The sequence below is a fragment of the Berghia stephanieae genome, chromosome 1 (genome assembly GCF_034508935.2).
Source record: "Berghia stephanieae isolate SIO BIC M18660-M18661 chromosome 1, UCSD_Bste_1.3, whole genome shotgun sequence".
NCBI classification, from domain to species: Eukaryota; Metazoa; Mollusca; class Gastropoda; order Nudibranchia; family Aeolidiidae; genus Berghia; species Berghia stephanieae.
The window spans coordinates 8,296,791-8,313,385 of record NC_088360.1 but is presented as its reverse complement, the minus strand read 5'-3'; the positions used below and the strand labels follow the sequence as shown (position 1 = coordinate 8,313,385).

Below are 16,595 nucleotides of genomic sequence, written 5' to 3'. Positions count from 1 at the left end.
AATAAAATAATTCCCCTTATTCATCCCGAAGGGGACATTTTTCTTAAGGGTTTATTCCAAGGGAAGACTGGAATAACCCAGGCGTCAGCCGCAGTGCAGCGCCGCAAAGCGAGCTAAGGCTAGGTGACTTGCTCAAGGCCACATAGCGCGGATGGTAGTACAACTCTGTATCATTTGGGTACGAAGCAAAAACCATACCGCTGAGCCACGCTGGCCCGTAATCCTGCAATCTTATACGTTCGTAATTTAATGTTATGAAAAGAAATAAGAAAACAAAGTTTGTTATAATTTTTATCTAACTTTATTCCTATAAAAAAATATCAATACAGAATAATTTCAAATACTTAAAAAGATACGTTACAATAAAATAAAGTAAAATCAATAAGAAGAAACATAATCTAATTAACTAAAATATCAAAGTTCCATCATCCTAGAGGCAACTTAAGCAATTCCTTGTAGCTCCATGAAGTCATTTATTGCCTGGAGCGTTTGACCTTGTACTTGCGGCCCTTCTTGCGGTACTTTTTGGAGGGTCTGTACTTGGTCAGTTGTTCCTTGACGTCATCGGTGGTTTTGTTACTCTCAGACTTGGCAGGCAACATTTCAGACATAGACTAAAGACACAAAGAGAGAAGAGAGGGAATGAGGTAGATGTCAAGCCTGAAAATCTTTAATATTTTTTATAAGTTCTCCCTTTAATTTTTTGTCTGGTTTACACTTAGAAATATAATTCGATTTGTGTAGGATACTGTTGGTATGTTTTTTGGGGAAAATGTGTGTGTGTGTGTGTGTGTGTGTGTGTAAATGTGTGAGAGAGAGATAGTGTGTGTATGTGGTTGGGGGGTGGGGGATGGGGGGGGGGGGCGTTATTTTATATTTTGGCTCTTAGAATGCAAATGTTTTTGGCTATGCTCGTCTGTAATTTATTTTGATGACACTACTAAATCTACTTATTGTTTTCAAGTGAAATTTATTGTATCTAAATCTAACTTTTTTTCTCTTAGTAGATCGCGTTGACCTTAAGTAGTAAATGAGGTAATGCAATGCAAATGCGATTTATTTACATTATAATGATTATCTTTATTGTGTTCATTGTTATCATTATTATTATTATTATTATTATTATTATTATTATTATTATTATTATTATTATTATTATTATTATTATTATTATTATTTATTATTATTATTATTATCATTATTATTATAATTATTATTATTGTAACCATTATGATTATTACTAATGTTATCATCATCATCATCATCATCATCATCATCATCATCATCATCATCATCATCATCATCATCATCATCACCATCATCATTATCATCATCGTCGTCGTCGTCGTCGCCGTCGTCATCATCAACTGATTCTTCTTCTTCTTCTTCTTCTTCTTCTTCTTCTTCTTCTTCTTCTTCTTCTTCTTCTTCTTTATTATTATTATTTTTATTATTATTATTATTATTATTATTATTATTATTATTATTATTATTTTGTTGTTGTTGTTGTTGTTGTTATTATTATTATTATTATTATTATTATTATTATTATCATTAGTATTATTATTATTAATTATGGTAGTAGTAGTAGTAGCAGTGGTAATTGTAGCAGTAGTAGTAGTAGTAGTAGTAGTAGTAGTAGTAGTAGTAGTAGTAGTAGTAGTAGTAGTAGTAGTAGTAGTAGTAGTAGTCTGAGTAATAGGAGTGTCTATAAATGAAAACTATTCACCAAGAGGACAACAAAAGCGATGCGACTCGGGCTTAATTAAAAATTTAATACATATAAGTAAATATATCATTTGCTTATTTTCAATAACAACTTGATAAACATTTTTTTCAAAGAATTAATCGCTAATAAAAACTGATATCAGTGTATCCATACCTCTACAAGGTTATCCCAAGTATTCTCATCGGGCAAGTATTTGTTTGCAAACTTTTCGACCTTGGTGATGATGGGCTTCATGTCTGGGACTTTGTCGAGGCGTTTGACAACAATAGGCAGGGCTACTTCAGCCTGAATCTCTCCGTGTTCGGGGTCCCACACTGTGAACATCAAGAAATAGGACAAAATCAAATTTAAGTTCAAATCAAAGTAATTTTCAATATGAGTTTTTATTTAGATCAACATTCAATTATGGTGCTCAAGGCGCTTTACTCGATGGTTTGGAGCCAACAGTATACTAACTCTTAATAAACAGGGACGAGACAGGTATCCATAACTATGCTAAGCACTTCATCATCTGCTTGCTTTTTTAACGATGTTAAAATTAGTCTATTTGTTTAATTATTAGTCTTTTGTAAAGATTTCAATGCTTTCATTGGTTATCCCTGTTTTTTAAGAGTGTCGAATTGACACGTATTTGACCTGGGTTCAAGATTAATCAACTGGAGCTATTTAGAACCATAGGAAAATACTTTGATAAACAACAGCATCCTGTCCTTATGTTAGCAAGCAGTTGTTAAAGACTGATTTATATTACACAAACTGTGATAAACTTCCGCCTCATATATCTTAATTTTGCTCAGGAATATGTCATAATATGACCAATGTCAGAATGTTACATTACCTGTGATTGGACTAGTGAAGACATCCTGAAGGTCTTCAGAGAATTCTTTCAACTCTTCTTCAACAATCTCTTTCAATGTTTTAAGAATGCTCTTGGCATGTTTTTCAAGGTTTTCTTCAAGTTGCCAGTAGTTGTAGGCCCAAACACCCTGAAGGATTGGATTAAAAAAGAAACAACAAAATATTAGTTTTGAAGTATAATATAAATATCTAAAGGAGACAAACATTTAGAAAGCTGAATAAGTGTGTTAAGTAATCTATTTGTTTTGTAAGGATTCCCTGTAGTAAATTAGCTTTTAATGAAATATCATATTTTTATGAACAACAGAGGAAAGTTTGTTATAGAGACGAGAGAGAAGGGGGGAGGTATATATATAAATATATATTTATATAAAAAAAAATATATATATATATATATATAGAGAGAGAGAGAGAGAGAGAGAGAGAGAGAGAGAGAGAGAAGGAGAGAGAGAGAGAGAGAGAGAGAGAGAGAGAGGAAGGGAGAGAGAGAGAGAGGAAGGGAGAGAGAGAGGGAGAGAGAGAGAGAGAGAGAGAGAGAGAGAGAGAGAGAGGAAGGGAGAGAGAGTTATCTATACTGTCACTATGAAATTGTCAAAGCAATACGCCGTTTCTACAAAGAACAGATGACTGCAGTGAAAGGAAGTGGGAAAAGCGAATGATTTCCTACAGGGAGAGTTGTAAGACAAGGTACTATCGCCATCAGATTTTATTATTATTATTATTTTTATTATTATTATTATTATTATTATTATTATTATTATTATTATTATTAGTAGTAGTAGTAGTAGTAGTAGTAGTAGTAGTAGTAGTAGTAGTAGTAGTAGTAGTAGCAGTAGTAGTAGTAGTAGTAGTAGTAGTCGTGGTAGTAGTGGTAGTAGTAATAGTTAACTATTAGCAGTGATAGTAGCAATAGTAATACTACTTGTAAGTTAGTAGTAGAAGTAGTAGGAGTAGTCGTAAAAGTAGTAGTAGTAGTAGTAGTAGTAGTAGTAGTAGTAGTAGTAGTAGTAGTAGTAGTAGTAGCAGAAGAAGAAGAAGAAGAAGAAGAAGAAGAAGATGATGATGATGATGATGATGATGATGATGATGATGATGATGATGATGATGATGATGATGATGATCATGATCATGATGATCATGATGATGGTGATAATGATGATGATGATGATGATGATGATGATGATGATGATGATGATGATGATGATGATGGTGATAATGATGATGATGATGATGATGATGATGATGATGATGATGATGATGATGATGATGATGATGATGATGATGAAAATCCCCATTAATAAGTAGAATGCCGTACTTGTTGGTAAACTTCATTGATGCCCTCTTTGACGAAAGGGACTTCATATCTGTCGAGCATGTCGTTCAATTTTTTGTTGAATTTTGATGGAATATCATAGACGACATTGGTGTATTGCTCGGGGAGATTGAAAGATGAAATGTAAGGAGAGATGTCCACGTTGTTGATTTGACCAAGTTTGTTAGACAAGTAGTCGACGTATGTGGCATTGTAGACGGTATCTGTTGATATAAAATAGTGGAATGCAATTATACATTTACATTAAGAAGTGATAATGCCAATACACAAATTTATTTAAATTTGATAATGTTCAATTTACCATTATTGCCTTTTATTCTGCTCTTCATGTTTCTTTTTTAATTAAAAAAATATAGCTCGTTGTGTTGCAATTATTCAAGTTTTTAAAAATGTCATTGAAACGTAGTTTGAATAACAGTCTTGAAGCTCGCATGCTATTAAATAACATGGTTCAGAACAGTTGTGCGAAAGAATTATGAAACTTACCCATAGCTTTTTGTTTGATAGCCATCATGGATGCTTTGTATTCTTGCAGGACTTGGTCAACCTCAGCCATGTACAACTCAAGGGAGGCAAAAGATTTCATGGATTCAGACACCAGCCAGGCTGATGATTGAGCCACAAAGTGTTTGTATTGGGCACCGGCTTGGAAGCGGCGCATCTCGTACAGGTTCTCTCTCAAAGAGTTGATAAGCTGATTGTAGGTTGTAGTGTATTCCTGGGTAAGTCTCTCCATTTTAGCTCTGTGAATAATGTAAAACGTTGTTGTTTTGAGTACTATGTTTATACATGTAATATGATTTGTACAACAAATCAAGTTTGTAAAGATCGAGACTAAAGAATGACACAAGAATATTTAAGCGCTTTATGAAAATGACCACATATCGTTTTTATCATGATCAATGCAGATGGGACAGTTAGCCCCGTTTCCTATATCTATAATGAAGGGACAGTATTGGTTAGTTATGTACTGAAAGCAGTTAACTCAAAATTGATGTTATAGTCTTTTAATCAAAAGAAAGTATATTTACTGCAGCCTGAGGACTCCCTCTCCCATCTTTTGGATATAAAAGTCATTGTTGTCGTACATCTTTCTCAATTCATCAGAGAGTTCATTCATTTTCTCAGCAACAAGGGCGAGTTCGTCATGCAAAGCAGTGATGAATGGTTGAAGTTCTTGGCTCATTTCATTGGCGATGGCTGTGTACTTGCTTGAGAGCTGGAAAAAGGTAGCATTCATAAATTTGAGATTTAAAACGTATTATAATGATGATATATTCTGTGATCAAAATTGTCTTTTTGTAAAAATAATTTCTGAAGCTCTATCCTAGCACGTTTAAAGAATGAACCGCCAACTATTATTGTCAGGTAAGCATTCTATGCTCTTTATTTATTTATTTTTTACAAACAACAGTTTTACTCAATTTAGTAAAGTCATTTCGTTTTACATAGAGGCAAAGAAGATAACTACTGATTCATTCACTGTTTTATAAAACAAGCATCATCAGGAGCAATATGTATGAAACACAAACCTCGTCAGAGAATTCCTCGTTGAAGGAAGCAAAACCAAGAATGGCTGATTCAGAGATCTCCATAAGTTTGGGCCAGGCATATGCCTTGAAGTCCTGAATCATTTCAGGGCGCCATGACAAACGGGTGTGGAGCAGACGGGAAGTGTTGAGACGGACGGCCATCAATGCTTCCTGTTGATCGTAGTCTGGGGTGTGGCGGGTAAAGTCAACACGGAATGCAGAGTTGTTGGGGTATTTGGCAGCGAAGGTCAGAATGTCTGAAACGTTAGGGAAAATAAAATCACGTTTCAACTGTTATCTTTTCTCAAATACAAAAGCTAAAATTCCAACATTAGCTCTGTATTTTATTTACACATAAAAGCATATATATAACTTGTCTATTTGTCCAGCAATATTTCAACCTAAAAAAAATAACAGGAACACCATATCAGTAGGATCGTTGCGTATGTAAGTTCAATTTGCAAGGGCTATGAATTAAAGATTAATTCTTCAATCAGTTTTTAATAGACTTGAGAAGAGACGAGGCAGGGGGGAGGGGAGAAGAGAAAGGAGAGAGTGGAGTAGAGATTCATATACAGAGATACAGAGAAAGACACGCAGAGAAAAAGAGAGTGCGCGAGAGACTTCTTTAATAATGTCTTACCTGCATCAGTGAATGTGCTGAAGGTGAAAGCCTTCTTGACCTTATCAACGGTCATGTCAGAGCGGATAGTTTCCTGTCCATTGATCTTGTTCATCAGACGCATTTTGTATGGGGTCTCGCTGACAATATCTCCAACGACTTCAATGCTGTTGTCTGGGTTGAAGACCTGTACACTGATTTGTTTCTTAAGCATGTTGATTTCACTGAGTAGAGCCAAGTTCTTCATCTGTCTCTTGCTGGTCAAGTAGTTGGCAGACACTCCAAGAGTCATGCTTTCGTCAGAGCTTCCAATGTGGGAGTTCATGGCAATGTCCACGTTAGTGTAGGCGTGTTTGAGTCCCAAGGCCAAGCTGTAGTTGAAGTGGCTGTTACTGGTAGAAATGTCTTCCAATTTGGATGTCAGAGTGAGAGTCTTCCTTGAGTCTCTTGAGTAGGATATGTCGGTCTTGGTATCCAGAATGACACGGCCGTTGTTCAACATAACTTCACCGTCAACACGGATTTCCTGCAACAGAAATGCAGGTTTTGATTTAAAATCAATATCATGTGAAATAAAAATGTACAAATATATAGTTATTGTTTTCGTCTTATATCCAGTCCATGAAATTCTTTCATATTTTATAAACTGTTCAAAGTGTTCAACAAATAAAAACTTCTATTAGTCCTGTTAACCACTTTTACTGAACTACAATCTCATGTTTATATAAATTAGATCACAAGAAAAAGAAAAAAAACGTAAGAAATGTTTAATCGTGAAAACTTCATAAGACTCTAACCTTTCTCAAAGAGGGCATGCTGAAGGTGATGTCTCCTTTCAGATTGTCTCCACGACGAACATTGGTCTTGACACCGAATTGTTTGGTGTCGTCACGATCGGCGTCCCAGCTGAAGGCAGCGTCAGTAGATACCATGGCAGAGTTTTCACTGTGTTGATAAAAGAATGAAAAAAGTGAGCATATGAAGCTAAGACATGCTGTTAATAATGTATTGATGTGTTTGAGCACATAACCTGCTTAATGTTTAAAATATTTCCATTTTTATAGGTTACATAAAAATACAACATACAGTGTGTGTTGTTTTTTGTTTTCTTTATTGACACATTTCAGGTTTGAATAGCTCGAGAGCTATTAAGATTTCATCAAACATTTTTTGCCATATGTGCAAAATGTATAAAAGTGTTGATTGATAAAAGTTTTAATACTGTGCGCCCTTTGATACCTGAGCTATGACGTCATCAATAGAAAAGGATAATTTTGACATAAATTGTAATTTATTTAGGCTTTCTCCGACCTGATTCTCGAAAGTTTTTTATTTTAACATATTAATCTAACGATATGAAATTAGGACAATGCCTTGACATTGTAAAATTATTTTGGGCATGGCGTCATCACTGATTGTATTAATGATACAATAGCATTTTGAGCTTTGACGCAATAATGGGAATCCTTGGTGATGGTGAATGAGAATACAAAATGGTGGTGGTCATGTGGAGCTTTAAATCGGACTATTGCGCAAACACACGATCACGAGTAAGATATGAGAAAAAAAATTTAGATTAATATATTGAATCCAAGTTGATGTCGTTGCAGCTGATCTGGAGTTATTTAAACCTGAAATTGTCAATTAATAAAAACAAGCACACCGTAAATTACGATATATTTCAAAATTACCTTTTTCTACTCATGGCATTATACTTCAGCTACCAAAGAGTGCACAGTGTTAAAACTTATATAAGTCAATACTTAAATAGATTTTGCACCTATGGCCAAAAAAACGTTTGATGAAATCTAACATAGCTTTGGAGTTATTCAAACTTGAAACGTGTCAACATTTCATTTTAAATGCACTATATTTCAGATTTGGGGAGATTATCCTCCTCATTAGTGATATGTTGTCTTATACCGCAACTCTTTTGCATTTGGATTTATTAAGAGTAAATAATATTTCACAGTCACTTGAAGATATGAAGACATCACCATCGTTTGTCTAAGTATTTCATATAATATGCTGAATATAAGCTACTTCTATTAGTCTTAGATTTTATCTACCTGTAAGATCCAGTCAAGCCAAGAGTTCTGGTTGGCAGACCAAGTTTGAAACTGCCATCCACGATCTGCTTGCCGCGTCTGTTGTTCTCATTGACATTGACGTCATAAGACACCTTGCTGTCATCATCAGAATCCCAGTAGATGTGGCCATTGCTCAAGATTTGAGAGGGTTTGTGGGAGAGACGGTTGACCAAACCGACCTTGCGAGAAGCATAGGTCACGCTGACGTCAAGAGCGTTTTCCATCTGGTATCTGTTAGTCTTATCAGTCATTGTGCTCTGGATACGGACATTGCTGTCATCTGCATCTCTGTATGGTTAAAATAAATAAACAAATAAAAGTTAAAGTATTCTTAAATAATACCATTCTTAATATTAACGAAACTGGTGTGATTAAACTACAATACAAACTGATTTTCCGTCAATTTTGTATATAACCAAATGATTTTTATTATGATTCACCTGTCTAGATTATGTCCGACTATTATGAACCACAAGAATGTTTCAGTAAAATTGTATTTCTTCATATATCTAAAGTTTACCTGTTCCAGTTGGCAACGATCTCAGTTTCGGTGGTTCCGTCGTTGCTGGTTCTGCTGGCTGTGTACTGCATGGGCCAAGGCTGTCTGACAATCAATTCAGCTGTCTTCTTGTCGTTGAAATTGAGCTCAGCATCATAATCCAGAAGGCTGTCGCCGTTCAGGTCAAAATTCATTTTATGAGTATAGCTCTCACTTCCAACTGTGATTAAAAAGATAAATACATTTGTGTAAGATATTCAATCACTATTTCTAACATATGTATCTATCTATCTATCTATCTATCTATCTATCTATCTATCTATCTATCTATCTATCTATCTATCTATCTATCTATCTATCTATCTATTTATCGAACTATCTCTCTCTCTTTCTCTCTCTCTCCCTCTCTCTCTCTCTCTCTCTCTCTCTCTGTGTGTGTGTGTGTGTGTGTGTAGGTGTATGTGTGTGTATTTTAGTTGCAAATATGTGAGTTTTCTTTTAAAAGGTCGTCGGCAGCCGTGGGGAAAGATAAAGAATAATATTTTTAAGCAAATAAACAAGAATAAATTATTTTTTAAGTGTATTCCCCCAAACAAACAATGTTTTGGTGTGGATGTGTGAAAGTGTGTCTGTTTGTGTGTGTTTGTGTGTGTGTGTGTGTGTTTGTGAGATAGAGAGAGACAGAGATATAGATAGAGAGAGAGAGCAAAGGCTGTGTTGATATAATAATATTATGGTGTCCACGTAATTATTTATTTATACTCTGCTTACCTGATTGGTCCATCTGGAGATCTACACTGCGAACAGCAACGAATGGTGTAGTCATGCTGACATCTGCGTGCATCTTGTTCTCGTTCCAGCCGTCTTGCTTGCGGAAAGTGGTGTCGAAAGTTACCTGAAACCACATAAAATTTGTAAGACTTGTTTGTAATTGGGACCAATTGATAATGGTGTTGTAATATTTAAGAATGGAATGATTGTTGCTTGATCTAAGGGCTGCATGAAAACACGGGTTTAATACGTTTTGAAAATAAAAGTGTTTATATCGCTTACTATAATATAAACCCAGCCTCTATGAACCTAGTTGTTTTCAAGAAAAAATAGGATTATAATGTTTTATAATAGATGATTTACTCTTATGCTAATTAAGCTTTACTTGTAACATTTATTAGATCTAGTTTATCGATCATTGTAACTCCATATCAACATGAGGTCAACAGTCTACATGTAAAGATCACACCAACCTGTTGTCCACTGGTCCAGCCGACAATCGCGTTGGTCTTGACTTCACCAGCCACGTCAGAGGTCTTCAGCTCAGCTTTCAAGTCATCAAAGCCTTCAAGAGAGGTCTGGAGGGAGGCAGCAGCGGACATGTCCATCACAGCATCGTATCTCAAACTCGCTTTGGCGTTGACGTGGTTAGTGAGAGGAGAGGACAGGAAGCCAGTTGATTTGAAGTTGGTAAGGCCGCCCTCATGGGTTAAGTCAAGTTCAATGTTACGGAAATTCTGGAAAGGAGTGCTGATCTTGGTGGATGCTTTCATTGGCTCAATGGAATAATCTAACTCAGATGTCATGGAGAAAATGCTGCCTTGTCCAAAGTTCAAGGAACTGCTGGTCTCGTACCTCTTGTATGAGCTCTCGAAGGTGGCAGATCCTTGCATGCTTTCAAATCCTCTAAAGGGTGTCTTTACAGTGACAGTGCCATCGAAGTTGGGAGAAAGAGAGGATTTGACATCGCAGCTCATTCTCTTTCCATCGTCGTAAGTCAAGACGATAGAGCCTTCCAGCTCGCTGGTTTCAAGCTTATGTTGATATTCGGCCTTGGTGTATTCAAAGCCAGACAATGGAGTGCTCACTTCCAGAGATCCGTCCAAGTATTCAGCAGAGTAGAAGTTCAATTTTCCATTAGCTGAATAGACGTTACTTCCGAAGTTCAGACTATAGAGAGCTTCATAGTTAGGAGCAGTTAGGTCCAAAGCTCCCTGAGCTTTGATGACATCTACAGGAGTATTAAGTGTGATCACAACATCGTAGCTAGGAGAGTATGTGAGTTTTACGTTGCCGTTCAGTTTCTCGCCATTGTTGTATTCCAATGCTGCAGTTGTGCTGATGCTGTTGGAGTTGTCCTCAAAATTAACTTCGGCTTTGGTGTTTTCCATTCCATTGAATGGAGTGGTAAGCTCTAAGGAAGCATCAATACGGCGCCACATGTATCTGTAGAAGTTAACTTTGCCAAAGATTTCTTGTCCGTCCATATAGTTGACTGTACCCTCAGTTCCAAACTTATTACTGTCGCCAGAGTGCATGAAGTTCATGCCAATCTTGTTGAAGTTATCGAATGGAGTGCTGATCTTCAAAGAACCAGATATATCATTGGTGGCGTCAAATGTACCAACCAGAGTAAATCTGTCACCATTTCCAGGAGTCATCTTGCAAGTCAATTCATATTTGGGCCAGCTGTTATCGAAAGATACCAAAGCCTCAATTTCTTTGGAGAATGGGCTGGCGATAGTGAGAGAAAGTTCTGGGGTGGGCTTGAATTTGCTGTAAGCATCAATGGTGATTCTTTGATTGTTTCCATAGATAAGTTTGGTGATTGTCTTTATAATTCTCTTATTGGCGACGTTTTTAGTCTCAAATCTAGTGAATTCATACCCGGAGAAAGGAGTAGTAATTTCGACGGAAGCGTCACTTCCAGTTTTACTCATTGTACCTACAGCCTTTCCGGAGATGACTTGTCCGTCCATGTAAGTGATTCTACCTTCAGAGTTGATGCCGTTAGATATAGGTGTTTGGTGGAAGCTGAGTCCTACACTATTGAAATTTTCAAAAGGAGTGGACAAAGTAATTGCACCCATGATCTCAGTAGAGACATCAAGAGAACCGTCTAAAGAGATTGAGCGACCTTCTCCAGCATCGAGTTTGGCATTAAGAGCATATCTTGGCCAGCTGTTTTCGTAAGATCCAGAGGCCATATATTGCTGCTGGGGCATTCCCAATGTCACGGTGATTTCAGGTTTGGGAGAAGACTTTGCAGACATGTCATAAGATATGCTTTGAGCATTACCGTACTGGAGGATAGAAGAGCAAGTAAAGCTGTCGGATTCTCCTTCATGTCTGTATTCAAATTTAGTGAATTCCAAATCGGTGATAGGTGTGTTCAATTCGACAATTGCCTCAATGCGACGGAGGAGATGGCGGTAAAAATCTACATGGCCAGAAAATGCTTTACCATCAGTCAAAATCAATTTTCCTTCACAATTAAATCTGTCGACAGATCCGGAGTGTTTAAAGGCCAAACCAATGTTCTTATATCCTTCAACAGGTGTATTGACAGTGAGGGATCCGGTCAACTCGTCTTCGTTCTTAAAGTTTCCAGTGATTTTGGATGACTTTGCACCATTCTTGCCAGTGATTTCAACATTGAAGTTGTTCAGATTTCCTTCTTTGTGCACAATAATAGAAAGTTGGTTGCTTCCAAAGTCCTGAACGGTGTACATCAGTTTGCCCTCGGCATCAACAGTTTCTGACCTCTGACTAAGAGAAGCTTCTCCATTGATGATGTTATTTTGACCAACAACTGCTCTTGCTGAAGTTTTCAGATTGGTCAAATCTCCGTTGTGATCCAGAGTCAACAGAACACGTGGCGTGACAGTGCTCTTGTATTCAAAGGAGGAGTGGAGTTCTTGATCTTGAAGACCATTTTTGATTTTCAATTCAGCCACTTCGACACCATTTCTCAATACATTTCCGGTAACTTCAAGGTTGCCCATATTTCCGGTCTTGCTATAAACAATGCTTCCAGTTCCAAAGCCAGCAATTGTTGTGTCAATGGCAGCATCTCCGTTAAGGTCAGAAGAATAGCTATTATATTTGTTGTTGAGTTTCATGTGCAAAGTTTTGAAGTTTTCAAATGGAGTCATCAGTTCAGAGACAAATTTGATGTTGCTGAGGGAGTAAGCGGTCAATTCCAGTTTGCCATTGATGTCTTTTCCGTCCATGTAGTTGATGTTGAAGTTTGTGGTGAAGTCAGATAAATCACCAGAGTGAGAAATTACCAATCCAACTTTATTGAAGTTAGCAAAAGGTGTCAAGACCTTAAGAGTACCCTCAATATTTTCAGTGTTTTTCCAACCTCCAGTAACATCAATAGATTTTTTGTTGTAGCTGGCAGACCCACCAAAACGCATGTTATTCAAAGCTCCAGATCTAGAAGCAGACAGTTTAACCTCATCATTGTTAAATTTTCCAGTTAAGTCCATGTTGCAGTTTTCCAAAGGCCCGTCCTTTTGAAGGGTGATGGAAGCTGTATTTTTACGTTGTCCTTGCAGTTTGAAGGTTAAAGATCCGTCAGCAGAAACAGAATCATAGCTTCTCTTCATGTTAGCATCAGTGGATACCATGTTCTTTCCAATCTTGCCCATGGTCTTTGTGTTAAAGCTGAAGCTGTCTCCAGAATGGTCAATGCTGAAATACATGTCCGGGGTAGCAGCTGATTTCACACTGCACATGCTGTGCATTTCAGTATTCTGCATGTTATGGGTCAGTTTAATAACAGCCATGTCCTTGCCATTGTTTGATACAGATCCCTTCAAAACAAGGTCGTTGAGGTCACCAGTCTTGCTGTAAGACACATCTCCGGTACCGAATCCGCCAATAGTAGTGGTGAGTTCAGCAGTGCCAGAAATGTCACCCGAATAGCTACTGGTATCGTGAATGACCTTCACAGAGGTAGACTCAAAGTTTTTGAATGGTGTTGTCAATTCGCTGGTGAGTTTCATTCCATTTTCATTAGAAAATTCAACTTTGCCCATGATATTCTTCTTTTCCATGAAGTTGATATTTGCATTTGAGGTAAACCCTGTGACGTCAACAGAGTGAGAGAGGGTCATGCCAGTGTTCTTGAAGTTTTTGAAAGGGGTCTTGACCTGAATCGAGCCATCAATGCCGCTCTTTGTTCTTAGGGATCCGCTGACACTGATATCGTCTCTATTGAAGCTGGCAGCTGTAGAGAAAGAGAAATCTTCAACTGGTCCATTCTTGCTGAAAGAAACACGAGCTGTGTTGCGACCTTTGCTCAATTTATATTTGATGATACCGTTGCCATTTACATCATTGTCACGGAGGGTGAACGAAGCAATGGTGTCAATATCAACCTTGCGGCCGTAGTTGATGTTCATTTTGTTTGTGAAGCTGTCGAGGAGGCCAGAATGATCCAAGGAGAATTTGAACGCCTCGGTGCGGGGAGTCATAAGATTAAAGTTTGTCTTCAGGGCATCCTTCATCATTTTATTGCTAAAGGTAGTCTGAATCTTTTCACCATTGATATTGATTGTGGCTCCTCCTTTAAGATTTCTCATGTTGCCCTTCTTTCTCAGAGACATGTCAATGTTCTCCAGTCCTGGGATTGGACTAGAAAATGTGAAGGTACCAGTTGTAGTATAGCCACTCTTAAATGAAGCATCAGCAGCAATGTTCTTTTCGGCAACATCGATTTCTCCATGGGTATCAAAGTTGTCGAGGTCTCCTCTGTGTCTCATTGAGATTTTGTTACTTTCATAGCCATGGAAGGGGGTCTTGACAAGGAGGTTACCCTCTATATCAGATGTCCAGTCAGCATTCAAGTCAGCTTCAATTTTCTTGTCAGATTGGTACTTCACTTCGGCATGAGATTTAACAGATGAGTCAGCCATGTTGTGTTGGATGGACATTCCAACATCATTAAACTGTGGATAGGGAGATCTGATAGTAGCATCGAAGGAAAGAGGGGATCCAAAGTTGTAAGAGCTATCAAAGCTGAAGACTTGGCGTGGATGATACTCGGCTTGGATGTGAGATTTTCTCATATCTCTGTCATTCTTGCTGGAGGTGGAGAGTTCAAAGTATGGGTAATTAACGAATGGAGTATCAAGACGGATCTTTCCATTCATATCATTTTCATATTGCCAGTTCATTGATCCGTCGAATTTTCCAATGCTTGGGAGGAGTTCAAAGTCGGCAGTGGTATCAAATTTGTAGGCGTGACCATTGAAGTTTAAGCCAGTGTTCAAAGATTTGACATGTTTGAAAGGTGAGCTTAGCTTAAGACGAAGCATTTTGTTTTGATCTCCATTTGCAATGCGCGATTCGAGATCAATATTTTGTCTCATGCCGTAGTTCAAATTCATGTTGGAAACAATCTCACCATTTTGTTTCTTGTTTGAAGCCTTAAGTACAATATTACGGATTGAACGTGATGGTGTTGTCATTTTCAGGTTGAGGCCAGCGTTGTCCCATGAGGCCAGATCAAGACTTCCCTCCATGGTACCTTTCATTTTAGGAGCCCATTGCAATTCAGCAGTGGTGGTCATTGGGTAGCTGTCATAGTTAGTACTAAATTTACCACCCATGTCTTCATTGAATGGAGAAGCAATCATGAAGTCAAAATCATGGCTGTTCTGTCCGCTCTTGTAGTTGATAATGGAGGATGCTTTCTTGGATGACCCTTGTTTCAAGAAAACGACGCTGTCAATCAAGCCAGATCCATGCTTATGATCAACGTTAAATTCAATATCACGAACTGGCTTCCATGGACTCTTAATTTTCAGGACTCCATTGATGTTTCTCAAATCAGACAGTTTGTGGGATCCAATCAAATCAACCATCAAACGATTTTTGTCCCATTTAGAACTGAGAGAAGATTTTACGGAAGCATCTGTGTTTTTGTGGTCCCAGTGAGTGGCAACCTTCTGTTTGTTCATTGTGAGGACAAGATCACCACTTGTTTCTCTATGCCAGCCATCACCGGAGTGAGACATTGTGAGGTCATAAGCATAAGCTTTGCCATTGTGGTTCAAGTCAGCATTGCTGTTGCAGCTTCCATCATTACTTGTATGAGAGGCAGACAGAGACACTGATTCAGCGTTCTTGATTGTTGATTTCAAATTCATTTTACCTTTGTAGCCATTGTTCAGTTTCTGGCCCAGGATCGAAAGCTTGGCGGTTTCTTTTTCAAGATCTCCAGTAATGACGGTGCTTATGCCGGAATCAAGTTTGTGGGCAATATCAATCTCAGCATTGCGGAATCCCTTGAATGGTGTCTTGACTTTTCCATTGAAATTAATGTTATTCAGAGTGATTGGTTTCTTGACAGTCATTGTGGTCATGATCTGGTCTGACTTATTTCCCCACATAAATTTGCCGTTAACAGCGTGTTGAGATTTATCCATGCCATATTTGACAGATCCAACGAGGTTCTCAAACCCAGCAAATGGAGAACGGAAGTCTACGTTTCCTCCCAGGCTAACAGATGCCTTAGCAGATTTTTTGAAATAACCTCCCTCAATGGACATTTTCTGGTTCTTATCATTATCAGCATCCCATGCAGCTTCAACTTTTCCTTCATATTTGCCTCTGCCCTTTCCTCCGGTGACATCCAAGGTGACGCGTCTTGATGGATGGATTAATTCCAGACTCATTTTTGCGCTAGGGGCCTTAGAGATCTTAGAAATGGCGTTAAATCCGTAAACATCTTTGCCTGTTTTGACTTCTCCAGAGGCAGCAAAATTCTTCCTGTTCAAGTTAGTGGATCCACTGATGGTTACTGGTTTCATATTGTGCAGCCTGAAGTTGGCAACAACGTCATGACCATCAGATTTGGGCATCTTATAGACAGTTGAAATGGTGTGTTTGGTTCCAGAGCTGCTCTTGAAATTCAAAACATTGGAGTATTGTTTGGCATTCTTCTGAGTTAGGTCAGTGTTGATCATATATTCTTGTCCGGGCCATGAAAGTGTAGCTTTTCCATTGATTTTGGCTAATTTAGCACCCTTGTTTCTCAAAGTTACTCCGGCGCTAACGTCTTTCTTGGGGGCATAGGTCAAGGTAACACTGGAGTCAAGAAGTTTGGGTGAATGCTCATGTTTTCCTTGGAGGAGATAATCGATGTTC

General features: G+C 37.9%; 1 protein-coding gene across 1 annotated transcript in view; it reads right to left on the bottom strand.

Annotated features, from left to right (window-relative positions):
* Positions 1-278: 278 nt before the first annotated feature.
* Positions 279-16,595, bottom strand: part of LOC144967243 (uncharacterized) — a 32,001-nt gene continuing 15,684 nt past the window's right edge. The window contains exons 22-34 of the mRNA XM_078904219.1: positions 9,908-16,594; positions 9,435-9,558; positions 8,685-8,883; positions 8,144-8,452; positions 6,872-7,019; positions 6,096-6,600; positions 5,453-5,709; positions 4,952-5,139; positions 4,407-4,663; positions 3,903-4,123; positions 2,568-2,715; positions 1,883-2,043; positions 279-614 (exon numbers count right to left, since the gene is read on the bottom strand). Of these exons, the coding sequence (XP_078760345.1) occupies positions 474-614; positions 1,883-2,043; positions 2,568-2,715; positions 3,903-4,123; positions 4,407-4,663; positions 4,952-5,139; positions 5,453-5,709; positions 6,096-6,600; positions 6,872-7,019; positions 8,144-8,452; positions 8,685-8,883; positions 9,435-9,558; positions 9,908-16,594 (9,345 nt within the window). The 3' untranslated portion in view covers positions 279-473. The remainder of the gene's footprint in view (positions 615-1,882; positions 2,044-2,567; positions 2,716-3,902; positions 4,124-4,406; positions 4,664-4,951; positions 5,140-5,452; positions 5,710-6,095; positions 6,601-6,871; positions 7,020-8,143; positions 8,453-8,684; positions 8,884-9,434; positions 9,559-9,907; position 16,595) is intronic.